A 24,852-nucleotide genomic window follows, 5' to 3' on the forward strand; every position below is an offset into this window, starting at 1 on the left:
AAATTAATTACATCCACAAAAAGTTTGAAAAGGTCACACTGAAAAATACATTTTCTATGATTATATATGATATATATACTACTTATCAATAGTTATTAATTTAAACCACTGGATTTAAGTAATTAATAAATCTTAGTTAAACTAAAACAAATCCAATTTGAATTGGTCAGCATTTGACCTTCAGTAAACACCACCAGTTAATATATACACTCAAAAACTATATTCTTAATTAAAATTGAAGACCAAAGACTTTTCTCAACTTTGAATCTTATATCATCTTTATATATTAGTTTGGTCACTTGGTCAAATTTTCATACACATCCTTCTTCACTCAAATCATACTTTTTAAAGTCTTTTAAAAATTCCAAAACAACACGCTTTGTTTTAAAACAAAACCCCCACACAACCAAAACATTCTCTATCTTCAAACACCTTTCTCTTAAAACTCTCTCAGTCATATGTTTTTAATCTCATGTCCTACTAAACCTTACAAGCTCTTCCGATCACCGGGGAAACCGGAGTTTAAACCCGCGACCGGGACATTAAAAGTGAGGTAAACTACTACTAAGATGGCAATGATGAGTTGGGAACAGAGGGGTTTGCTAAACGAGCTTATTCATGGACTAAAAGCTGCAAAGCAACTCCAAGCTTCACCGTCGCCTTCGCCATCGCCATCGCCATCGTCATCTTCTTCTTCGTGTTTGACAAGAGAGATGAAGGATACCCTCTTGCATCAGGTGGTTTCTTCTTACGAGAACGCTATTATGATGCTAAACGGAACACACAATCCAACGACAGAGAGGGCAACGTATCCGATGGCTAACTCGGGTAAGGTTCCGGAATCTCCAGTGTCGATTACCGGAAGTCCGAAAAGCGAAGAGTTTCTTGATGATGGATCCAAAGATTACACCTTAAGTTCTAAAAAGAGGTAAACATATGTTTTAACTTTTGTTGGCAATTTTAACCTGTAAACAAGAAATATATTAAAACATTTTCTTTTAAATGAAATATATCAGATTTTTCAATTAGGGAACTGAAAAATAATGAAAATTTTGTAGGAAGATGTTGCCAAAGTGGACAGAGCAAGTGAGGATTAGTCCAGAGAGAGGCTTAGAAGGACCTCATGATGATCTCTATAGCTGGAGAAAATATGGCCAAAAAGACATTTTGGGCGCCAAATACCCAAGGTAATCATCATACATCATCATCATCATCGTCATCATCATCATATGATCATCATCAATATATCATCATCACCATCAGTTCATTTGTAACATATAATCTAAAATAGATCAAATGATATAGATATTTAGATATATCAAAGATAATTCGCGACACATGACACTATTCAAAAATACTATTCGAGTTCGTTATAAATAATGTGAAAATTATATATTTTGATATTTCGAATAACTTAGGGAATTATAAAATAATTTAAAAAATAGTTTTTCAAAATTTTACTTAATTATATGTTATGCAAAGGTCTAATTATGTTTTAATAAAATTTGGTCTATGCAGGAGTTATTACAGATGCACATTTCGTAACACACAACACTGTTGGGCAACGAAACAAGTTCAAAGATCGGACGGTGATCCAACGATCTTCGAAGTAACATACAGAGGAACACACACTTGCTCACAACAGGGGAACACACCTCAACTGAAACGAGAAACCAAACCAAATAACCCAATCATAAAAACAATAAATTACCAAACTACCCTCCTCGACAGTCTCAGGACCAATCTCACCGTACGTACCAACGGACTCGAAGGCGAAGCTTTCTCCTTCCCCGTTACTCCGCCGCCTTTTTACTCTCTCGACTCCATCCACGGTGGAGGAACGTTTCGCCACGTGGGAAACTCTTGTCCGTCGGATTTCACCGGGTTGATCTCTACTAATACCTCCACAGGAAGTTCTCCAATCTTCGACGTTGATTTTCATTTTGATCCTACGGCTGAGATAGACGCAGGCTTCCCCACGTTTTTACACGATTCTATTTAATTATTTATTCTTGAGATTAATTATATAGTCAGAGATACTCAGCATCTTAAACTAGTTTACTTTAAACAAACCTTAATTAAAAATCCTAAATGTTTTTAAACAGTCCTTTTTTGCATAGTAATGAGAGAGATGAGATGTTCAATATGAGCAAACTTGAACATTCTCAATTTTTTTATTTTCATACTGCTGAGTTAGTTTCTTCCTCTAGGACACAGTCTTGTTCTTGTTGTACTCTTCCACTTCTTTCTTGTAAGCTACCATTAACTCAGCAGCTTTTTGATTATAAACTTGTTTCTCCTCTTCACCAAGTTCCTACACAACAAGATGTTCTCAATCAGTTTCTTGACTAATGATTATAAAACAACACTCAGATTCGGATTTTGTAAATTTGTACCTTCCATTTCAATGAAATGTGGGCAGTAAGAGTTGAGTTGTTGATCCCAGGATGCTCTTCTGCTACACTCTTCCTTGCATCTTTGCTGTAGAAACAATGTTTACAAAACAGTTACAAAAGATATGAGATTGGATCTGATTCTTTTGTGGATTAAGGGATTTTGAAGTATACCAAAAGAGAAAGTATGAAGAAGCAGGCTTTTTTGGTTTGTTAGGATCGACAGTCTCGGTCTTCTTCTTGTTCTTGGTCGATTCTTTGGTCTTCTGCAAGAAGAAACATTTGTTCTGTTAGTGACCGTGTTCTAGCTCAAAAGAGCTAAATGCATTGTGTGATTAAGCTTAAGTTAACCTTTATGATATTGTCGGTTTTCTCCTTCTTCTTGAGAAGTTGGAGAGCTTCTTGTTTATGGAGTTTCATGAGTTCCTCTTCTTCTTTCTTCTGGCTCATGGCTTCTTCTTCCTTTGTTCTTTTATATCCTTCCATTTCTTGAAGATATACCTCCTTGTTTTTCTTTGCAATCTGTTACAATTGTTCCACAATATGCACACATACGTTAAAAAATTTCACTTATTAAACTTCACTTCTTAACACAGCAATGTCAATGATGAACTATACCTGATCGTAGGGAGCCTTTTGTTCTTCCGACAAGCTCTTCCACTCCTCTCCGGTCATCTTAGCGATCTATAATCACCATTCATTCACACAACTTAGCTTCAATAGTTTCAGATGACAAAATAGAGAAAAGACAAACTCCTGATTCTTTACTTACCTCCACAACGCTTTGGTTTTCTCCTTTTAAAGCAGCTCTCCTCTCGTTTGCATAGATCAGGTAAGCAGATACGGGTTGCTTTGGCTTCAGAGGATCCTTTATCTTCCTACAAAACGACAAATGTAGTCAGTTTCCTCACATATAATTCATATCAAATCAGTTCTTGATTGATACAGTGTAATCAGTATAATTACTTGGCCTTTTTCTTGTTGTCCTGTTCAGCTTCCTGAACAAAGTTGAGATATTGATCAAGCAATTCCATTGCAGTTCTCTGCTTCTGCTCATCATCAAGAAGCTTCATGGCTTCTTTTTCTCGCTTCTCCTTAGCAATAACCTGAAGGTAAGCTTCCTTATCCGCTTGGAACTTCTCCTCGTAAGGCTTCTTCTCTTCTGCACTCAGAGTCTTCCACTTAGCACCCATAACATTCGAAGTCTCCTTGAAATCAGCTTCTGGATTCTGCTTCTTGACTTCGTTCCAATTCTCCTTACACCACAAAATGTACGCTGTCAATGGTCTCTTTGTTTCAGCACAATCCTTCTTCTTCTTCTTTCCCTTCTTCTCCTCTTCAGTTTGTGCCAATGATTGACTGAATGCAAATGTCTGTCGAAGCACAACGCAAAAATCCCCAAATCAATCACCAATTAAACACAATCGTAGAACATCGAATCTCAAATCTCATACAGATTCATCAAACTGTAACACATACGATTTTACCAATCTCATACCATCAACGAGCTCTATAACACATACAATTTTACCAGATTCTCTGAATTTTTATCACAAAGATTATTGAACCAGAGCTAGATCTAGAGATCGTAACGGAGGATTCAAAGAACCAATCATATATCTAATTTTGTACTAATCTAACATCAGAGCCAGATCTAAACTGAAACTTCTATAAAGCAATTAGGACCAAGCGATTCAACCATCAACGAGCTCTATAACATATACGATTTTACCAGATTTTCTGAATTTTAATCACAAAGATTATTGAACCAGAGCTAGATCTAGAGATCGTACCATGTTAGGTTTGAATTCCTTCATCTTCTGAAGTTTCTTCAACTCCGTCTTTAGCTTCTCCTGTTCAACGTCCCTCGTCTCAAGTTCCTCTTCCTTCTTTCTCAGGATCTCGTCCTTCTCCTTCAGCAGATCCTCCGTCTTCTCCTTCTCGATCTTCATCTTCTCCAACATCGCTTGCATCTCCATCAGATCTTTCTCAAAAGATTTCGCCTCTTTCCCCTTGGCTGCTGAGACCGGTGACAACAACGGCGCCTCGACAATCTCGTTCTTCTGCTTCAACGCCTTTCTACTGTTTCTCGATTTCTTAGCCGGAGCAGGATCTGAAACTGTCGCCATAGTCACAAGAGAGATTTAAGCGAGAGCGTTGTGTAGAACGGTTAGAGAAGAAGAGAAATAGAGATTTTGGGATTTAGGGTTTCAGATTTTAGTGGAGCGTCTGGGTTTTATATAGAAAGAAGGCTGAACGGTCATAATTTTGAAATTCAAAACTGTTCCTTTTGTGGATATTAAGATACGTTCGGCGTCTTTTCGAATTTCTTAAATTTGACCGTTTCAAATTGCTCACCAAACCAACTTGTTAAACCGGTTTCTTTTAACAAAACCGGTTAAATGGTTTAGACTAAGCATTCGAGTTTTCGACTAAAGAAACCAAAATCAAGAACAGTAAACATTTGTAACGGAATCTAGAACTGCTTTACATAAATTTATATTCATAAGAATTGCTTTGATGAACCGAACCGGTTTACAATTCAGCTAAGGGGATCTATTTCCGGTTTCATCGGAATTTTTTGCTGTTAACCAAGTCTCTTCAGCTTTACCAATATACATGCCTATACCAAAACCTGTGTTTTTCAATTCAAGCCATTTGACTAAAGATACAATCATCGATCGGTTATGATCGGTTATTTACCGGTTCGACCATCCAATATGATCTCCAATATGACATCGTTCAAGTGATCAATTGGACCAGGCAAGCACCAATGCAGACAATCGTTCTGTACCTTTGCGTTCTTGTCCTTATCAAACGGCCTGAACTCTCGGTATGGACCTGGATGTCCATCGGGTCGAGTCAGCAACATTCCAGCAAAATCCAGAAGCTTGAAGTTCCCACTTTCCTGACCCATCTCTGCAACCACTCTCTCGAATTGATTGATCTCCACGTCTCTCAGTATCTTGTTCAGGACCTTCATCTCGACCTCCTCCTCGCTCACTGGTTCTGTTTTCTTACAGGTTCCTCCGTTATGCCATTCTCCATTTTCAAAGTGATCTGGTATCGAAGTGCGGAAGAAGACCATGCCTTTAGTGTTAGATTTTGCTATGAAGTCCATAACATGGCGCAACGATGTGTTGTAAGCGTAGTCAAATCCTAAATCCGTCATGTTTGAACTTTCTGGACAGCCATGACATCCAACGAGATTTGCATTCTCATGGTAGACTGCAGTTTTGAGGAACCACTCCCCGGAAGAGATGATTGCATAGTCAAGGCTTGGAAATAGATCGGTCCATGTCTTGTCGAGTTTGTCAAGGTGAAGCTGTACCGCAGCTGATGAGACACCGTTGGAGTCTTCAAAGATGGCGGCTTGTACAAGAAAAGGTGACCAGATGTTTGATACTGTGAAGTTATATGAAGGGAAATTCCAACGCTTTGATCTATAGTTCTCATCGTGATACACTTCTACCGGCTTTTCAATCTGAAACATGGAAACAAAACCAACACTTTCCAATTACAAATCTTACTTCTTCAAAAGTCTGCAAACAGATAGCAAGCAACAGTTAAAAACCTTACTGTAGATAGCATACAAAGCAAAGACTCGACATGATTACGAGCAATGGAGTCACCAATTATAGCCCAAGATTTATTCCTCATAAGTTGAAGAAATCTCTGAGCATCGAAACGAGGCAAAGAGCAGTCGTTAGGCTTCCATTTCCAGTAGAGATAACCCGAGTCAGGCCGACCATTGGTGATGCAGTTCTGGTGACTATCTACAACAATACCACATGACCCGTTTGTGTAGATTGGTCCCAAAGGATCTTTGATCCATTTCCCACTAAATAGATCACACTTCTCCACCTCAATATCTGATACATACAACAAAGCAAAAAAATATCTCTTAGCACACACCTAAAGGGTCTCACTTACAAGTAAGAACACAGCTATTCTCATCAGTAACTAAACCCATAAACACCAACACAGATAAGAGAATCATTAACTATTGATTAAACAATTTCACTAAAAAGCTCATGAATTATAAACTCAAAGCTGTAAACTTTCTTATAAATCCCTAGATCTCAGAACTTCCGGCAAATACAAAAGATTAGCAAAAAAATCACAGCGAAATCGTAATGTTCTTAAGCTAGAATATGAATCTTACCACCAGGGATTTGATCCTCGTTATCCGATAAGATAACCGACGGCGGAGGCGGAGGCGGAATCTGAGAATTTGAGTTTCCGTTCACCGACACATGAACTGGATAAAATTGGCCGAATTGGAAGACGAAGAAACGAAAAGCGAGAAAAGTGATGAGAGTAGCAGAGACGAGTTTTACGAGAAATGTGTTTTGCTTAACGTTAGAGATTGATTCCCATTTTAGCTTCATCTTCTTCTTCTTTAATCTCTCTGTGGGGGATTTGAAGAAGTAGAGAGATGGGTGATGATGTTACGGTTTATTTTTATTTTATTTTTTTTGGTCAAGAATTTGTAATGTTGACTACGTGGTTAATAAAGGAATAAAACTAATATTTTTTTAGTAAATAATAAAGTCCAAAAATGATTAAGAGAGAATTTAAGGCTTCTTTATTGCTTGCGCCTTGTGGCGTAGACGCTGCTACACATTTACTTTTTTTGCTTTGTATTTTTTTTTGGTAGGATACAAATTTGTACTACTTTGTAGTAGTGAGAGTTATTGAAATACACACTTAACCATGCGAGCTCGGTTAAATTGTAACCGAATCGAGCTTGGTTAAATTGTAACCGAATCAAGCTTGATTTGGTTTATTTTGGTTTCTTGGTTAAATTGAACTAGTTAGGCTGGAATGTATATCTTTGAAGAGAAAGAAACAGAAGACTATATGCCATCTTATTCCACTCCATGGCTCATGCCACTAGTTAAGTTAAATGGCTACGTTTTACATTTTGAAGTTTTTGGAGTTGAACAATACTTAGACCATTAATATTAAACAAATCTTAGACCATCATTATCATCTCTCAGTCATGGTCTAAGTATTGTCATGGAAACATCTTCTTCACAAAAACTAGGCTGTTACTTCGATCCGCGTAGTTTTCAAGGGAAATGTAAGAGGAAGCCTTCCAAGAGCTGGTTAGTAGCAGTTCTTCCTCGTTTGGGCCTGTGGCCTTTTAGGCCCGTTTTCAAGCCCTTGTATCTTTTTCAACTTTCTTTTCAATCTTTTTTTTTCTTTTTTTTTTCTTTTTATCGCCATGTTGACCGTTTTGGTATTGTAATCGGCATTTTCTACTTGGTATTGCTATAAAAGTTTTTTTTTTTTTTTAATGTAAGATTAACTCCAATTTTTTTCTAGTGTTATTTCCACTATGGATCTCTCTGTTTCGTTGTAACGGTGTCCAAAAACGAGCGGTTAGAATAACAGCAAAACAGAGCGTCTAGATTCTCTCTAATTGAATGAATCAATTTGGTTTTGGTAGTTTTAGAAAACGACAGATTTTTAATATACCATTTTTGGTGTATATTAGTATTGTTCAAGCTATTTTTAAAAAACATATCATATAATGATAAATTTTAGTTATAATTTACTTAAAATAGTATTTATAAAAAAAACTTTGAAGTGTATAATACGATACGCGAAAACATGTTGAACTTTTACACCAAACTTACGGACCACAAAGGGACTGGATGCTAGGTCCGGTTTATTTTCGACGTATTTAATTTAACACTTAGATACAACAAAATAATTATAAAAAAACATTTTGGTTAACTTAAAATTTAAAACTATTTACTTGAAAAATATTTGGTAAAAAGTAAAAACTTTGATATTTAGTTTTAAATCATAAAAATCAGAAGTGAAAAAAAAAATATAAAAACTTTTTTACTTTTTGTATATTTTAAAATCAAAATCATTATCCTTAATTAAAAGAAAAAAAAAAGAGGGTAAGAAAGTAACCTGCAAAGCTGTGATGTCTTGAGCATCATGAGGGAGCAAACTACCTATTTGTTACACATAATACAAAACAAACCCATGAGAGAATCAGAGATATCATCTCTATGCATAATACCACTCGAATTCAATTCTCAAAACCAAATTAAAAGATGACAACGAGTATCACAAACCTGCTTATGAGGATATGAATGTTCTTCTTTTCCGGTTCTGGCTCTCTTCCTCCTCCCAGCTTCTCGAGGACACGTTTCATGAGGAGCAACATCTACTAGCTTGTGATCCAAGCAACATATTCGTTGTAGCACTCAGGTTTGTGACTCAAGCAATTTGATGGATGCAAATGAACCCAGAATTTTCAACCATGAGATGAAACACAAGAGAATAATGTTTAAATGGAAACAACAATATAAACTGAATTTGTCTTGACATACGTGATAATAACTTGTCTTTGCGTTCTAAGTGAGCCACTTGCATGAAATATCCGGCAAGCATGGTTGATAATAGTAGTTAAAATGAGTGCTGCACATCTTCAGGTTGTTTAAGAAAGAGAAGCACCATGACGAGGACCAAGTTGTGCAAGCTAGTGAACCGGTCTTTAAAAATGGGGTTCCTCTTGTTAGGTCTCTCGTTGTTGAGCTTTGGCAGATACTTGGAGTATTCCAAATACTTTGACATTTCCTGAGAAAACAGATCACAAAGATTGAAGTATTTTATGTAATTGGAAATGATTTGAGGATTAGAAAGATAAGGGCTTGAGTTTACGGTAGGGATCTTGATATAACCACTTGGAGCAATATGATCCTGCAGAGTCATTAGAGTTGTTGTTAATGATGGGTATTTAGTAAAGCTTAAAGTTTCTGAATCTTGATCAGAGAAGAAGAGAGAGGAAGTGTACTTGAATGTAGTCAGTGTACACCTCTGCTTTCAGCAACTTGCAAAGTGAAGACTTTTAAAACAGAGAACCACATTGTTGTTGTTATCTATCTGGAAGAGCTGCTGTCTAACATTGTCTGCATATTTTTCAGAGGCACCAATTGGGATCTTCATCTGTGAGAATTTTTACATTAACCAAGTTAGTTACCGTAAATTGTAATTGACAAAAGAGGAAGAGAAAGGGATGATCACTTACTGTTTTTGCTTAAAAGCGTGGTAGACGCTTCAACAACAATGTTAGATGATCTCCATCAATGTGTCCAAATCTAAGTTTAGCTTCATCTGATGCTTTTTGAGATCCTCTATAGGCTGAATAAAGCAGAGAAAGAATTGGTATTTATAACAGAAGAGTTCCATGGAAAAGGTCACAGATGCATAAAAGGCAATGAGACTAATACCATTTGCTTCATGAGAGAGAATAACTGAGAAACTGCAACTAGTATCTGCATCATCACTTAGGATATGCAGAACCTAAACTAGAGACTGCTAATGATAACCTAACTCTAATACCTGATTCTAAATGACAATCACTACATACTTAACCAAACAAAACTAGCAAGAATCTTTTCAAGAAAACGAAAGTAAAGGGGTGGTACCTGAGAGCATGGCTGAAACCGAGAGAATCTCACTTGAGAAGTTGAATACAGGATGATCCAAGGGGAACTTACTGATCATTATCTAACCTGTCTTTGTCAAGTTACCTTCATCATCCACTGCTCCCAAGTAACACATAATTAGCCACAAAAGTACATAAGATTATAAAGAATTGAAGCTAAAGAGAGACAGAGCTTACTTTTATTTTTGGGACAAAGACAGAGATTACTTAAGCGTCCTTAAGCGTTCTAGTGTCCTTAAAACGAACGATGTAACTAAATTCAACAACACACAAGACACATACATGGCTGCATGTCCTGTGTGCATCCACCAACCAATGTATAACGAAGTATAGGATTTCTACAGATAAACAGATTTTCGAATTAGCAATTCATTCTCTAAGATACTAAATCATCATCATGATCTCTAATTAAATCATTCCTAAGTTTAGCTTCATCTGATGCTTTTTGAGATCCTCTATAGGCTGAATAAAGCAGAGAAAGAATTTGTGTTTATAACAAAAGAGTTCCATGGAAGAGGTCAGCAGATGCATAAAAGGCAATGAGACTAATACCATTTGCTTCATGAGAGAGAATAGCTAAGAAACTGCAACTAGTATTTGCATGAACACTTACTAAAGATTGCTGAGGATAACCTAACTCTAATACTTGATTCTAAATGATAATCACTACATACCTAACCAAAGCTAGCAAGAATCTTTTCAAGAAAACGAAAGTAAAGAGGTGGTACCTGAGAGCATGGCTGAAACCCGAGAGAATCTCATTTGAGAAGTTGAATACAGGATCTGTGGATCCAAGGGGAACTCAGTGATCATTATCTCACCTGTCTTTGTCAAGTTACCTTCATCATCCATTGCTCCCAAGTAATTCAAAACATGATTCTTCGTGGGTTGGCAAAACCATCTATAGTTAGGGAAGTCTCAGCAATGTTTGTCGAGAAGACCAAAGAGCACATCTGTGGCTAGTGCCTAGAGTTCTTTCATCACTTTGAGGAGCGTCCCATCAGTGAAGTAACACATAATTAGCCACAAGTACATAAGGTTATAAAGAAGAGAAGCTAAAGAGAGACATAGCTTACTTACTTAAGCACGGTTCTGGTTTCCTCAAAACGAACGATGTAACCAACTTCAGCATCACGACGAGACACATACATGGCTGCAAATTTTAGAATAAGCAATTCATTCTCTAAGATACGAAATCATCATCATGATCTCTAAATAAATCAAATAGAAATCAAGAAGACGAGGGCTTTTTACAAATACCTCGCTCGATTCCTCTCTTCACTGGTGAAAGCTTCTCCGTAGCAAGACTCAGTATCCGGTGAAAAAACATGTAAAGATAAGCTCTTTTTAAAAAAATATTTACTTAATACAATTTACCAAATAATATTTATACAATTTACTTAGTAAAAAAGAATGTAATTTTTTACTTAGTAAAAAAGATGTAATTTTTTACCAAATAAAAGCTCTTTATAAAAAACATTTATATAATGATAAGTTTTAGTTTAAAAAATCAATACAATTTACTTAAAATAATATTTATAATAAAAAAAACTTTGAAGCGTCTAAGCGTTAAATTTACAATACGCGAAATTATGTTGAACTTTTACACCAAACTTACGGAACACAAAGGGACTGGATGCTAGGTCCGGTTTTATCTCAATGTATTTAAATTTAACACTTAGATACAACAAAAAAAATTTAAAACTATTTACTTGAAAATTATTTGGTAAAAAGTAAAAACTTTGATATTTAGTTTTAAATCATAAAAATCAGAATTGAAGAAAACATAAAATCTTTTATACTTTTAAAAAAAAATATATATTTTAAAATCAAAATCATTATTCTTAATTAAAAAAAAAAGGTAAGAAAGTATACCTGCAAAGCTCTAATGTCTTGAGCATCCTGAGCTACCTGTTTGTTACACATAATACAAAATAAACCCATGAGAATCAGAGATGTCATCTTTATTCATAATACCACACACATTCTATTCTGCAAACCAAATTAAAAGATGACGACTGTTACGAACCTGCTTGATACCTTGATTCACTATATAATCCTCCTCTTATGGATTCTCTTGTCCAAGTAGAATTAAACGTTGACATATGAGGATAATGAATTTTCTTCTTTTCCAGTTATTGCTCTCTTCCTCCTTCCAGCTTCTCGAGGACACGTTTCATGAGGAGCAACATCTACTAGCTTGTGATCCAAGCAATTTGATGGATGCAAATGAACCCAGAATTTTCAACCATGAGATGAAACACAAGAGAATAATGTTTAAATGGAAACAACAATATAAACTGAATTTGTCTTGACATACGTGATAATAACTTGTCTTTGGCTGTCAGCCTGTCAAGTGCGTTCTAAGTGACATTATCTCTCCAGAGTAGCTGCTGTCTAACATTGTCTGCAGATTTTATCGCTCTATCTTCATCTGTGATCCAAGCAACATCTACAACATATTGGTTGTAAATTACCAACTCAGGTTTGTGATCCCAGCAATTTGATGGATGCAAATGAACAAACCAAGAGAATAATGTTTAAATGGAAACAACAATACAATTGAATTTGTCTTCACTTACTTGGTTGTCTTTGGCTGTCAAGTAAATGGCCAGTGCGTTCTAAGCGAGCCACTTGGATGAATAAGCGGCATGCATGGTTGAGAATAGTATTAAAATGAGTGCTGCACATCTTGGGGTTGCTGAACCATGACATTATCTATCCGGACTAGCTGCTGTCTAACATTGTCTGCATATTTTTCAGAGGCACCAATTGGGATCTTCATCTGTGAGAATTTTTATATTAACCAAGTTAGTTACCGTAAATTGTAAATGACAAAAGAGGAAGAGAAAGGGATGATCACTTACTGTTTTTGCTTAAAAGCATGGTAGACGCTTCAACAACAATGTTAGATGATCTCCATCAATGTGTCCAAATCTAGCTTTAGCTTCTTCATCTGCTGCTTTTTGATCCTTTACAGGCTGAATAAAGCAGAGAAAGAATTGGTATTTATAAAAGAAGAGGTCCATGGAAGAAGTCAACAGATGCATAAAGGCAATGAGACTAACTGAGAGAGAATAACTGAGAAACTGCAACTAGTATCTGCATCAGCACTTACTTGGGATACCCCTAACCATGGGTTTGCAGAACCTAAGACTAGAGACTGCTGATGATAACCTAACTCTAATACTTGATTATAACTGATAATCACTACATACCTAACCAAAACTAGCAAGAATCTTTTCAAGAAAACGAAAGTAAAGGGGTGGTACCTGAGAGCATGGCTGAAACCCGAGAGAATCTCATTTGAGAAGTTGAATACAGGATCTTTGGATCCAAGGGGAACTCACTGATCATTATCTTACCTGTCTTTGTCAAGTTACCTTCATCATCCAGTGTTCCCAAGTTACACGTAATTAGCCACAAAAGTACATAAGATTATAAAGAAGAGAAGCTAAAGAGAGACAGAGCTTACTTACTTAAGCACGGTTCTGGTTTCCTCAAAACGAACGATGTAATCAACTTCAGCATCACGACGAGACATATACATGGCTGCAAATTTTAGAATAAGCAATTCATTTTCTAAGATACGAAATCATCATGATCTCTAATTAAATCATTCCTAATCTCAAATATAAATCAAGCTTTTGCAAATACCTCGCTTGATTCCTCACTTCACTTTTGAGTTCCGTCGTAGTGGTGAAAGCTTCTCCGTGGCAAGATTCAGTATCCGGTGAAAATCAATACTGAAATATAGACTGAAGAAGAAGAAGAAGAAGAAGAAGAAGAACAGAGGAGATCGATCTGATCTTATCATTCAAATTCAATCAATGAAACGAAACGAAACGATGATATAAAAGTAATTTTTACAATCTTACCCTTACGGATCATCATCATCATCGCCTCGATCGGGTTCTACTTGGATGGATCATCATCGGCAAAATTTACAGAGACCTATTACGCATACCCCTCGCTTGATTCCTCTCTTCACTTTTTAATTCCGTCGTAGTCTCTGGTGAAACCGATACTGATTTAGAATTAAGAAGAAGACAGAGCGATCGATCTATCATTCAATCAATGAAACGAAACGATGATATATAAATACTTATCCAATCTTTACCCTTACGGATCTTTATCGTTTTAGGGCTTAGAAGAGGAAGAAGAAGAAGAACAAGAAGAAGAAGACGAAGAAGAAGAGAGAGTTTTGAATTGTCTCTCAAGGATGAATGATGAAGAAGAAGCGTTGAGTTGTTAGAGAGAGTATTTGGATAAACATATTAAGGATTAATAAGTTCAAAAGAAAAAGGAAATTGATATTAATAACGGTCAGATTTGATTATTTTTAGGAAATTAAGAGATTTCGTTTTTGATATTTCCTTTTTTTCTTCATCCTAACGGTAACAAAATATTATTACTAGGTAGTGTTTAAATTTTCAAATTTCAATACTAAAATATGCAATTCATATATGTATCATGACAATATATACACAACCGTTAAGACTTAAGAGTAACGTATGATAATGATTTGAACAGAAACAAACATATACAAAATTACGGGTTGGGTCGGGTTTAATACCGGTAATACAATAAAATTTAGTAAGCGAAAAAATCAAAACATAGCAAATTTTTTCCAATGGAGCAACAACCCTAAAACTTAGAGGTCACGGCGATACCGATACACATGGGAAGCTCAATCTCATTCTCCAAAATCGTCGTCTCTTTCTTTTTGATTCCACAACCAACCTTAAGAACACGCTGCAAAAGCCTCAATGTTTCAATTATCCTCGAAAAATCTCAGCTTTTCGTCACATGGATCAATGACGACGAAAACGAAGAAGAAGTCTAAGGCAAAGAAGAGATTGTTGCTCGATGGTGAATCCACTGTAAATTTTAAAGCTTTAGACGATCATATCGAGGTTAGACTTGTTCTTTTACTCCCTCTAGTCTCAGACTTCAATTTGGCGATTGATTCTAGTGAAAAGGCGGCGTCTTTGAGGATGGGTTATGATCTCAGAACTCTGTCTTCAATGGGAGGAGTTCATATTTACTTTAGAAATTGCTCAGCTAGGTTAACAAAGAAGGAACTTTTCGATTTCTCTGAAATGGTTGTCGTCTATTAGTTGGCGAGAATCTGCTGATCATTGGTTTGGTACTTGTTGTTGTTCGTTTGGTGGGATTAGTGAGAAGATGGTTATTAAGTACACGAATTCGTATACTTGCTCTAGTGGGTTATGTTTACTTAGTGCTACTAATGTTTTCGCTTAGCAAGGATGATCTTGTAGAATGTTGTATCTTTGTCTGATGGAATTGAAAACCAAATTGGATCAAATTTAGCTCTGAGTTTTTATCTTGGTGGAGGTGAACCGGGTTCTGGAAGTAGTGAAGACATTTCTGATGTGAGCCATGAGGATGGAGGTGAGAGTGTATGTGGTAAAGTCGATGACTTGAAGCAGCCTTGTTTAGGTAATGCATCAATGTCTAGGTGTTGTGTACATTACTCGCATGATTCTAATGAATATTTTCAGTTGGAGTAGCTTCTTACACTTTCAGTTCGCTTGCCCTGAGTGTTCATCTCCTCTTGGAGCCTATCCGTCTGGCGTTGGGAGCAACGACAAAGCCATAGACAGTGGAGTTAGACTCTTCAAATGTTATATTTCTTTATCATCGACGTCCGGTGGATCCTCTGATGTTTTCAGGAAATACACGTTGGAAAGTATGTTTATCAATCAACTAGTGGAATGCGCCAAAGAAGAGTTATCATTTCATGTGTTAGTCAAAGATCTGACAACCAAATCCCCTCTATTCAACATCGTTATCTTGAATCCAAATGTATTTTCCTCGACTAGTCTTTGCTCGAGCCGAGATGAACCAGGTTCCACATTAGAGCTAAACCATATTGTGAAGGTTCTGTTTTTAGATTGCAACAGCTCAGTGGTGACGATTGACAAGTTTATGTGTCTCATGTCTTTTTTGTTGAAATAAAAGTTTAAATTCAATCGCTTTGAGAGATACTCAGACTTTGCAATATGAGGTGTAGTTAACTGCAAGATGGACGTATATTGTTTTTTTTGGTTAGCTTTGTTCATCCTGTTATGGAAGTAAGTTTGACAAGTTTTTTTTTAATCTCGAACTTTCATTTAAGTCGTTGATATTGTTTTTGTCTTTTGTGGTTTGTATTTCCACGATATTAATTTTTTTTCTTTAATTTAGGGTTTCAAATATTTTTTATTGTCATAATTTAAATTTTTACTTCTCATTTTTGAGTTTTTAAGATTCTAGAGATATTGAGTGTTTCCGCCGTTGTATGTAATCTAACCATAGATTTTAATTTGTAATTTAAATAAAATATGAAAAAAAATAATTAAATTTAACAATATTAGTTAAATATAAACATTATCTAATCCCCTAACAGTGTAATCTAAACCATACATGATACCTCTTAATTTGCAATATTAAATGGAAACAAATCCTAAAAAAAAACAAAAAAATAATTAATTTGAATAATATTAGTTTAATACAAAACATTATCTAATCTCTCCAATTACAGGGGAATCAACTAACGTTATTAGGTGGAGGCTTTCTCTTCTTCTTCTTCTTCTTCTTCTTCCTGCTCTCTTCAGGTTCTTCAAGTTTCCGTAAGTATTTTCTCTTTCTATCTGTTTGATTCTGTATATACATTCTTGTAATGGTTGAAAGAATCTGCCTTTTGCTTGATAGAAGAATCTGGGTTTTAAGTTTTAACCACACTCTCTTCGTTCATCTCTGAATCTTCCGGAGACCCATTTCGGTTTGGTTTCCAAAATCTGAGCTGGTTTGAGCTTTAAGCATTGTCTTTTAAACCTCTTCGTCTTCATAATCTTTTCGTTGATCGATAAAAATCGAACCTTTCGCCACGAAGGAAGAAAAAAACCAGAGCTTTGGGGGTTTTAGGTTTTTTTTTTTTTTTTTATGTTTGTAGAGTTTTTGATTAGAGTTTATGCTTTGTTGATGTTGTTTCAGGGTTTTGGTTTTGGACAGTTTTTGAGAAAGAGAAGAAAACATGTTCGGTCAAGAGAAAACAATGTCACTGGAGCATGAGATCTTGAAGGAGAATCACGAGGCTCTGATGAAAGACTATGAGTGTCTTCAGGAAAGTTTCAAGCACACTGAGCAGACTTATGAGGCTATTAAGTTGCATCTTCAGAAACAAGCTAAGGAGTTTGAGGAGAGTAACAGACGCTTGCGTGAGGAATGTGCGAGAGAGAGAAGTGAGAAGGAGGAGATTAAGAAGATGTTTGAGGAGATTAGGAAGGTAAGGGATAGTGCCCAAGATGCTATCGTTGAGAAACTGGTGAAGCAAAAGAAGGAGCTTTTGTTGGCGAGGATGAAGGATGAAGAAGAGCTGGTGAAAATTGAGAACAAGTATGTGGACTTAGCTGAGAAGTTTGTTGTTGTTGAAGCTGAATGTGCATATTTGAACTCGCTCTATGATGCTGAAGTGGCAGCTTCCGTTAATCAAAGTGCTGTAGTGTCAGGGAATGAAGAGACTGAGACTGATAATCTCGTTGGTCAAGGCGAGAACGAGGTGAATCATAATGCTAACAATGCTGGAAAAGGTATGTATATATACTTGTGCCCAAGTGTTTTTTTGGTTTAAGCTTTGCAAAAGCTTGATGTTAATGCGAGATCTTGTTTATAATCTCTTTGTGTGCAGATGCAATAATGCTAACTGATGACAGTGATGCTGAACATGACAAGCCTCCAACTCCAAGAAAGAGTAACATAAGCTCTCCTCAGCCTGTTGATACAAGCAAAGAGGAACAAGGCAGGAACAGAGAAAACTCACCCAAAGAGAACCGAGCTTCGGGAGAAACCGTCATCCCCAGACCTATTAGTAATTCACCACCTATCACTCCTTCATCATCAGCATCGTTATCCTCTTCATCATCCTCCGACGACTATGAAGTTATTGTAAAGCTTCCGCATAACTGGCCCGAGTGGGCAACCCCTAAAGGTCCAAGTAGCGGTTCCAACAAGTCTTAGAAGAACATTTCAGATGCAGAGAACTAAGAGCCAGAAGAAATGAATCTGAAGCTGCAGTTTTAAGTTAACCTAGTTATGGCAATCTTCTTACATATGTAGACATCTTATTGCTTTTTCTTCGTCTATGAGTTTATATCGAAACTACAGTCAAATCCCTTCCAAATCAGTACTAATCTTTCATGAGTTATATAATATATAACAGCTTCTGTTCTATCTTACAATAGTTTTAACCATACCTCAAATTGCATTGACATATGAATCCTTAAGATATATACCATTAGCATTGTATGAGTATCTAGTTTAGTTTTACTACATCATTCATAAAATCCATTGTAAACTCAAGATCATACAATACTGTCTCTTCTTCGATTTATTCGGCACGCCATGGATACGTGCACCAGCTTGATCTCCTCTATGCACACCAGCTTCCAAAACCAGTCTTCTGCAGCTCATTTCTCCACGTCAAGCATGAAGCTTCGGACACCAAGAACTAGATCTGTCATGAAGCTTTTAGAGCATGCCAAAATGAAAGATAATCCTGAAATTTTTTGGATAATCATATATCCATATGTGACTCTACAACATCTATAGCCACCATTTCAGTTAAGTTTCTGAGTCAATTAATTAAACTCAACATAACAGTAAGTAAATTTCCTCATTTATATGTTCCTTGCGAGTAGGTTACTAAGGATAAAGTAGATTGTAAAATTCACATAAATGTGGCAATAAATACGAATTAGAATATAATTGATTATGAAGTTATTACACATCTTAAATACAAAAATTAAGCGTTTTAAAACAAAAATGCTCACATGTGAAATTTCTTTATTTCTTTATGCCACGTTTTTTATTTTGTAATCTCAAAAGTATTGGTACATATATGTAAACATTGATAAACTAAAGGGACTAAGTTGTAAAAACAATTAATTTAATTCTCTAGAGAGTTTATCATTCTCTGTCTATCGTGTTCGAATGCTCTGTCGCTTACTTAAAAACAGTCAATTTATTTTCTGCCTTAGAAAAGATTTTTTTTTTTTTTTTTTTATCGAAGCGACGTTTTTTTTTTTTAAACTCAATTTATCGTCGTTTTGCTTTTTTGGCCTTAAAGATTTCTTCTTCTCTCTTCTTCAACCGCACCGCCTTGTTTACTTATCTTCTTCTTCCTCCTCCTTCGAGTCGGTCGGTGGATCTTTGTTCTCTGTGTTGTTTTTCATTTGGTAGATTTCGTCAATGATTGGCTTCTCGCGATTCGTTTTTCGCGGCTGGTGTTCTTAATCATCTCTTTTGAGGTAGAGGAGACACTGTTTTAGAAGGTTTTTGTTTGCCTAATTTGGGTTGATGAATAGTCCCTTATGATTCTGGGATTTTGGATATAAATTTCAATTTCTGGGAGGTCTTTACGAATTTCGAAATTGGATTGTGTGTCTGTGTTTGAATGTTATTAGTGTTGTTTTTGTTTCCGGAATTAAGACCTAGACGATTCTTGAATTATATAGCTGGGGATCTAATTTTGTTTCTGTTGATTTGCTTTGTTGAAGGGGTTTAGTGTTATGTTCTTTGTTAAATCAATGTTTCTATTAGTGTGGTGTGTAACATCTTGGATGAGTTTTAGCTGTTGCTTGTTTGATGCTATGAATTTATTTTTGTTTTAATGTAACTTGGTGTAATATTTGATGATACAGGGAATGATGGAGGAAGGATCAGTAGGGGATGTGAGTAGGATTGATGAAGATGATGTTGCTCACCTCCAATTTAAGAATGTTGACCAATCGTTTAAACCGGAAAACTGTGAAATCAGGGAAATCAAAGAAGTGCAGGTTGAGAGAGATGCGGGATCTCCTGATTGTTCGTATGGTGTAATAGCAGATTTTTTGAATGGTAAGAATGGTGATCCTTTGGACCGAATAGAAAATACACCATGTTCTTCTAGCCGGCTGAATACAAATGATGCGGGCGACGTTGTTGAGGAGTTGACTGTTAAAACTTGTGAAGGATTGAGCATGGACATAGTTGGTATACCAAGTAGTAGGGCTAGATTAGAGATGAATCGCAGTCAGTTTATGCAACGCTTTCCTCTAGATGGTGGTTTCCCTGGTAGCAGTTCTATGAGTAAGAAGGAAATTGACAGGGGAACACCAAGCATCTGGAGAGTTGCAGGCAAAATGACTTTGCCAGAGAATTCGACTGGTCAACTGGCCATTGCTGTTAATGGTGAAGCTAATGAACATTTGACAAATGTTGAACGAAATCCTGTACCAGTAGAGGCATTGTTCCACGAAGGCATCAAGACAAAGAGTATATCGCAGTCAGGGTTTTCTCAGTTTTTTGTTAGGAAAACATTGAAAGGCAAGGGAATCACAGTCAGAGGCCCGCCACACAATAAATCAAAAGCTACCAATGTGGATCCGCAAACTCTAGCTAGTTCTGGCCCTTCAGTAATATCAAATACTTCAGCAAATGTTTCTAGCAGCATCCCTTTGGCGGCTTATGATAGTTTGCCGCGCTTGCCTTCCAATTCTAGTAAACCATCTTCTTGTGCTAACCCTTCAGATATACATAACGGTTGTGGAGGTGAAGGTTTAAGTCTGAGAGAATGGTTGAGGTTGGAGCGGCAGGAAGTTAATAAAGCAGAATGTATGTATATCTTTAGGCAGATTGTGGATCTTGTGGATTGCTTTCATTCTCAAGGAGTTGTTTTATGTGACCTACGCCCATCTTTATTCAAAATTTTCAAAGAAAATGCAGTCAAGTATGTCGGTTCAGGTTCTCAACAAGAGTCTTTTGACAGAAACATGAACAAAGAGACTGTAAGTCAACTCGAAAACCCTCTGGTTAGAAGGCGGTCAGGAGATTGTACTATTCCCTGTATCCCTGCAAAGAAGCAGAAATCAGGTGGACCAAGCTCGAGAAAGTGGCCTATGTTTCAACGAGCTGGTGGCGTAAATATCCAAACTGAAAATGGTGACGGTACAATACATGAGTTTCATTCCAAATCTAGCCAACCTCATTGTAGTACAGCTACCCGTCCTTCTACTTCTATGAGTGATCAGTTGGAAGAGAAATGGTATGCGAGTCCCGAGGAGCTCAGGGGTGAAACTCGCTCAGCCTCTTCAAACATCTATAGTTTGGGTATTCTTCTTTATGAGGTATGGAGTAACTTTTATTACTTGCACTTGTTTGTATGACATCTTTGTTGTAGCTTTTTGCCTGCATTTGTAGATATGTATATCCATGAGTTGAGATATGAAACCGCATAGCCTTTACCGCAGACATACAACTAGATGTTTTCCCATGGGATAATGTATCTAAACAATGTAGCTTTGTAAACTGGGTCATAGCATGGGTGGGTCATGTTTGGCTTCTCTGGTCTTACACTAACATATCAATCATAAAATTTTAGTATACGATTCATCGCTCTTGCATTTGACGTATGTTGATAGGCAATGTGGTCTGAATAGCAATTGCATAAACAGGCATCATCGTATAGATTTAGATATTGTGGCATGTTCGTTAATGTTATGCTAACAGTAAATTTTCGTATTGACAGTACAGTTGGCTGCATAGCTCTTACGTTAATGTAATTTGTGATTCGGCTGTTCCTTGCTTAAAACATACTATTCTCATTGATATTCTAATTTTGGGTTTCTACTTCAGTTGCTTAGTCAATTTCAATGTGAAAGAGCTCGCGAGGCTGCAATGTCTGACATCCGACAGCGAATTCTTCCTCCCAAATTTCTCTCAGAGAATCCAAAGGAAGCTGGGTTTTGTCTTTGGTTACTTCATCCAGAATCTTCATCCCGACCATCAACCAGGCAATGCAAACTCTTTAGCTACAATGATCTTCAAATGACAGAAAGCACGTTATCAAACTTTTATACACTTATTTATGTTGCCGGTTTAGGCTATAAATCTCTAATGAGGATATTGGAAGAGAATTTTGTTGTATATCACACATGAAATGTACATTTGCACCTAATGTGAGGTTGTTCTCCTAGATGTAAACTAGGAAATATTGTCTCGCAAACAGTTTTTGATAGGATAATTTGGTTCTATTCTGTAAAATATAGTCTTTGTAGTAACTGAGCGCCCCTTATGTATTGATAGTCTCCTTCCTGTCATGATTTATTTGTCGAGATTGTGAGTTGGCTTTATTTCTAAATAAATTTGATGTTGTTCTTTATCAGGGACATCTTACAATCTGAAGTGGTCAATGGAATCCCGGATTTATATGCTGAAGGCTTATCGTTATCCATTGAACAAGAGGACACAGAGTCTGAACTGCTGCAGCATTTCCTTTTTATATCCCAAGATAAGAGGCAGAAGCATGCTGGGAAGTTAATGGAAGAAATTGGGTCCTTAGAAGCAGATATTGAAGAAATTGTCAAGAGACGCTGTGCCCTACGGCCTCTGTCTCTGCAAGAAGCTTCTAGCTTATCTCCTGCTTCTAGTGTACCTGAAATGAGACTGATCAGGAACATTAATCAGCTTGAAAGCGCTTATTTCGCATCAAGGATAGATGCCCATCTCCCTGAAGCACGCTACAGGTTACGCCCGGATAGAGAACTGCTAAGAAATTGCGATAATACTGTAGCAGAAGTAGAAAACAGCGAGACTTGGAGCTCAGATGATCGTGTAGGAGCGTTCTTTGATGGATTATGCAAATATGCTCGATATAGTAAGTTTGAAACTCGCGCTGTGCTGAGGACCAGCGAGTTGAACAACACTTCAAATGTGATTTGTTCTCTGGGATTTGATCGGGACGAGGATTATTTTGCTACGGCTGGTGTGTCTAAGAAAATTAAGATATTTGAGTTCAATTCCCTATTCAACGAATCTGTCGACATTCATTATCCAGCTGTAGAAATGCCAAATAGATCAAAGCTTAGCGGCGTTTGCTGGAACAACTACATCAGGAACTACCTAGCTTCCTCTGATTATGATGGTATTGTCAAGGTATATGAACCTTTGAAGATATATATGAATTGATTATCACTTGATGGCCCCCTTTATTTCCTTGCTTCTAATGTATACAAATGTATTATGATGGATCCAGTTATGGGATGTGACAACAGGACAGGCCATTTCACATTTCATAGAGCACGAGAAGAGGGCTTGGTCTGTTGACTTCTCTGAAGCTTGTCCGACAAAATTAGCCAGTGGTAGCGATGATTGTTCTGTGAAGCTATGGAACATCAATGAGGCATGCTTTTCTATATCTTTACATGCTTAAGAACTGGATTCTGTTGTCTAATAACTAATCTGACTGAGATATATACACATGAATTCATAGCAGTTTGGATTATATTGTTATGTTGTTATGCTTGTATTTCAGCCCTGTTGCTAATATACACTCTTCTTGCATGACTGTGCAGAGGAACTGCTTAGGAACAATTAGGAACATTGCAAACGTGTGTTGTGTGCAATTTTCTCCACAGTCATCTCATTTGCTAGCCTTTGGATCATCAGATTTCAGAACGTACTGCTATGATCTACGAAATTTAAGAACTCCTTGGTGTATACTGTCAGGACACAACAAAGCAGTTAGCTACGCAAAATTTTTGGATAATGAAACCCTTGTCACTGCATCGACTGATAACACGCTAAAGCTTTGGGATCTTAAGAAAACCACTCACGGTGGCCTCTCAACAAATGCTTGCAGCTTAACTTTTGGTGGCCATACAAATGAGAAGGTAGCTAATGCTGAAACTCAAGTATACTTTATACCTGGTAATGTTTCTCTTTTTCGTCGTGGTTGATTTGTCTTTTCTTACCTTTTCCAGAACTTTGTTGGCTTGTCTACTTCGGATGGATATATAGCTTGCGGCTCTGAGACAAACGAGGTATGCTCCTACACACTTGGGAACATATTGATATTCGTTTAGTACTTTGTGCGCTCAATTCCCCTTAACAAGCATTGCCACTGATTGAAAGTTTGATCCCTAACTTGTATAGCAGCTCCAAAGTTGCTTCTTCTTGATGCACAAATTAACAGTTCCGTAATTATGACTATTTCTACGCAAAGGAGGAACTAATCCTTTGCTACCAAAAAAATTACCATATAATTAGCAAGTCATAAGGGCCGATGATAGAAAAACCTTGGTGAAAAAATAATTTCGTATTTTGTTCTGTGATCATCTCTCTGATTGTGATAAATGGTGTTCCTTTTTTTCCTTTGCTCAGGTTTATGCCTACCATCGGTCTCTTCCAATGCCCATTACCTCGTACAAATTTGGTTCTATTGATCCTATATCAGGTAAGGAGATTGAAGAGGACAACAACCTATTCGTTTCAAGTGTTTGCTGGAGAAAACGATCGAACATGGTTGTTTCAGCTAGCTCAAATGGATCTATCAAAGTTCTACAGTTAGTCTGAATCATATATACATACAGAAGAAGCTTCAGTATATCAACCCAAGTCCCTAGTACGATGTTGAGTACCCAAGAGATATGATCAAGTCTTCAATCTAACGTACAGTGTTGGGATTATTATAAGATAGTTATCTATGTTTCTGCTGGAGTTTGACCTCAAAAGAGGTAATGTGAATGAGAGAGAGGAGCTATACTTGCGATGGTTGGTCTTTTGATCAGTGGTTAGGGTTGATACCGCTGATTGGGTAATGGGTATACGTAGTAAGGTTAAAAGACCTTTCTTTTGGTGTTGTTCTAAGGTTTTTTTTGTTGGCTCCTAAAATAAGATTTCACTTTGTGATGTAAATTTGCTGCTCCTATAGTTTCTAAAGGTAAAAGACCATATCCTGATGTATATATATAGTGATATGAGCTTTAGTCCTACTCCTACAGATGAATCTCCTCCAAGAAAAAGGTTTTTCTTTTTCTCAGATATATATTTTTTGGATTTTGTAATTGTTTAACATTTTTTTGGTTCCGCAAACTTTTACACATGAGTTCAGTTCAACAAGTTTCTCGTTTACGAGCGAATTAACTCAATTTTGTGACCAAAAAA

The 24,852-nt window shown here is 36.7% G+C and overlaps 5 protein-coding genes and 2 long non-coding RNA genes across 10 annotated transcripts; 3 read left to right on the top strand and 4 right to left on the bottom strand.

Moving 5' to 3' along the window:
* Nucleotides 1-394: 394 nt before the first annotated feature.
* On the top strand, nucleotides 395-2,024 carry LOC17881850 (probable WRKY transcription factor 41). Its single transcript, XM_006288159.2, has 3 exons — nucleotides 395-928; nucleotides 1,059-1,187; nucleotides 1,519-2,024. Exons 1-3 carry the CDS (start codon nucleotides 570-572, stop codon nucleotides 2,000-2,002), a joined length of 972 nt encoding a protein of 323 aa, XP_006288221.1. The 5' UTR covers nucleotides 395-569; the 3' UTR covers nucleotides 2,003-2,024.
* A 24-nt stretch (nucleotides 2,025-2,048) lies between these two features.
* LOC17882308 (high mobility group B protein 13) lies at nucleotides 2,049-4,604 on the bottom strand. The gene is made up of 8 exons (XM_006287658.2): nucleotides 4,187-4,604; nucleotides 3,360-3,766; nucleotides 3,166-3,271; nucleotides 3,012-3,077; nucleotides 2,745-2,915; nucleotides 2,568-2,659; nucleotides 2,397-2,481; nucleotides 2,049-2,314 (listed from the first exon to the last, which is right to left on the bottom strand). Exons 1-8 carry the CDS (start codon nucleotides 4,520-4,522, stop codon nucleotides 2,207-2,209), a joined length of 1,371 nt encoding a protein of 456 aa, XP_006287720.1. The 5' UTR covers nucleotides 4,523-4,604; the 3' UTR covers nucleotides 2,049-2,206.
* Nucleotides 4,605-4,870: 266 nt separating this feature from the next.
* LOC17883184 (protein trichome birefringence-like 23) lies at nucleotides 4,871-6,866 on the bottom strand. Its single transcript, XM_023781385.1, has 3 exons — nucleotides 6,559-6,866; nucleotides 5,973-6,265; nucleotides 4,871-5,877 (listed from the first exon to the last, which is right to left on the bottom strand). The coding sequence occupies exons 1-3, from the start codon at nucleotides 6,782-6,784 to the stop codon at nucleotides 5,089-5,091; spliced, it is 1,308 nt and encodes a 435-aa protein (XP_023637153.1). The 5' UTR covers nucleotides 6,785-6,866; the 3' UTR covers nucleotides 4,871-5,088.
* A 1,908-nt stretch (nucleotides 6,867-8,774) lies between these two features.
* On the bottom strand, nucleotides 8,775-11,188 carry LOC17884273. Its single transcript, XR_002833444.1, has 9 exons — nucleotides 11,128-11,188; nucleotides 10,948-11,020; nucleotides 10,596-10,850; nucleotides 10,045-10,205; nucleotides 9,848-9,964; nucleotides 9,448-9,560; nucleotides 9,214-9,365; nucleotides 9,081-9,119; nucleotides 8,775-8,996 (listed from the first exon to the last, which is right to left on the bottom strand). It is a non-coding gene; the product is annotated as an uncharacterized LOC17884273 (long non-coding RNA).
* Nucleotides 11,189-11,737: 549 nt separating this feature from the next.
* Nucleotides 11,738-14,049, bottom strand: LOC111830115. Of its 3 annotated transcripts, none has more exons than XR_002833446.1 (9): nucleotides 13,746-14,049; nucleotides 13,525-13,625; nucleotides 13,347-13,419; nucleotides 13,140-13,250; nucleotides 12,735-12,848; nucleotides 12,450-12,646; nucleotides 12,188-12,319; nucleotides 11,897-12,062; nucleotides 11,738-11,778 (listed from the first exon to the last, which is right to left on the bottom strand). It is a non-coding gene; the product is annotated as an uncharacterized LOC111830115 (long non-coding RNA). The 3 variants fall into 3 exon arrangements; XR_002833445.1 differs by having other exon boundaries at nucleotides 11,897-12,066; nucleotides 13,746-14,048; XR_002833447.1 differs by having other exon boundaries at nucleotides 11,897-12,066; nucleotides 13,988-13,998.
* Nucleotides 14,050-16,413: 2,364 nt separating this feature from the next.
* LOC17882382 lies at nucleotides 16,414-18,102 on the top strand. 2 transcript variants are annotated; one of them, XM_006288291.2, is made up of 3 exons: nucleotides 16,414-16,502; nucleotides 16,867-17,462; nucleotides 17,561-18,102. In XM_006288291.2, the coding sequence occupies exons 2-3, from the start codon at nucleotides 16,907-16,909 to the stop codon at nucleotides 17,887-17,889; spliced, it is 885 nt and encodes a 294-aa protein (XP_006288353.1). In that variant the 5' UTR covers nucleotides 16,414-16,502; nucleotides 16,867-16,906; the 3' UTR covers nucleotides 17,890-18,102. The 2 variants fall into 2 exon arrangements, with proteins under 2 accessions (XP_006288353.1, XP_023637161.1); XM_023781393.1 differs by having other exon boundaries at nucleotides 16,481-16,502; nucleotides 16,885-17,462.
* Nucleotides 18,103-18,998: 896 nt separating this feature from the next.
* LOC17881460 (protein SPA1-RELATED 2) lies at nucleotides 18,999-24,754 on the top strand. Its single transcript, XM_006286290.2, has 8 exons — nucleotides 18,999-19,178; nucleotides 19,572-21,035; nucleotides 21,544-21,701; nucleotides 22,074-22,842; nucleotides 22,943-23,089; nucleotides 23,262-23,579; nucleotides 23,670-23,729; nucleotides 24,070-24,754. Exons 2-8 carry the CDS (start codon nucleotides 19,575-19,577, stop codon nucleotides 24,259-24,261), a joined length of 3,105 nt encoding a protein of 1,034 aa, XP_006286352.2. The 5' UTR covers nucleotides 18,999-19,178; nucleotides 19,572-19,574; the 3' UTR covers nucleotides 24,262-24,754.
* The last annotated feature ends 98 nt before the right edge of the window (nucleotides 24,755-24,852 follow it).

This window comes from Capsella rubella, unplaced genomic scaffold, assembly GCF_000375325.1.
Source record: "Capsella rubella cultivar Monte Gargano unplaced genomic scaffold, Caprub1_0 scaffold_6, whole genome shotgun sequence".
Taxonomy (NCBI): Eukaryota; Viridiplantae; Streptophyta; class Magnoliopsida; order Brassicales; family Brassicaceae; genus Capsella; species Capsella rubella.

Coding starts and splice junctions, on each gene's coding strand:
- LOC17881850 (XM_006288159.2), top strand. CDS start 570: ATGGCAATGATGAGTTGGGAACAGAGGGGTTTGCTAAACGAGCTTATT. Junction 929..1,058: donor ACCTTAAGTTCTAAAAAGAG/GTAAACATATGT, acceptor AAAATTTTGTAG/GAAGATGTTGCCAAAGTGGA. Junction 1,188..1,518: donor TTGGGCGCCAAATACCCAAG/GTAATCATCATA, acceptor TGGTCTATGCAG/GAGTTATTACAGATGCACAT.
- LOC17882308 (XM_006287658.2), bottom strand. CDS start 4,522: ATGGCGACAGTTTCAGATCCTGCTCCGGCTAAGAAATCGAGAAACAGT. Junction 3,272..3,359: donor GACAACAAGAAAAAGGCCAA/GTAATTATACTG, acceptor GTCGTTTTGTAG/GAAGATAAAGGATCCTCTGA. Junction 2,660..2,744: donor AAACCGACAATATCATAAAG/GTTAACTTAAGC, acceptor TTCTTCTTGCAG/AAGACCAAAGAATCGACCAA.
- LOC17883184 (XM_023781385.1), bottom strand. CDS start 6,784: ATGAAGCTAAAATGGGAATCAATCTCTAACGTTAAGCAAAACACATTT. Junction 6,266..6,558: donor CGAGGATCAAATCCCTGGTG/GTAAGATTCATA, acceptor TGTATGTATCAG/ATATTGAGGTGGAGAAGTGT. Junction 5,878..5,972: donor TGCTTTGTATGCTATCTACA/GTAAGGTTTTTA, acceptor TCCATGTTTCAG/ATTGAAAAGCCGGTAGAAGT.
- LOC17882382 (XM_006288291.2), top strand. CDS start 16,907: ATGTTCGGTCAAGAGAAAACAATGTCACTGGAGCATGAGATCTTGAAG. Junction 17,463..17,560: donor TGCTAACAATGCTGGAAAAG/GTATGTATATAT, acceptor CTTTGTGTGCAG/ATGCAATAATGCTAACTGAT.
- LOC17881460 (XM_006286290.2), top strand. CDS start 19,575: ATGATGGAGGAAGGATCAGTAGGGGATGTGAGTAGGATTGATGAAGAT. Junction 22,843..22,942: donor ATTATGATGGTATTGTCAAG/GTATATGAACCT, acceptor TGATGGATCCAG/TTATGGGATGTGACAACAGG. Junction 23,730..24,069: donor GCGGCTCTGAGACAAACGAG/GTATGCTCCTAC, acceptor TCCTTTGCTCAG/GTTTATGCCTACCATCGGTC.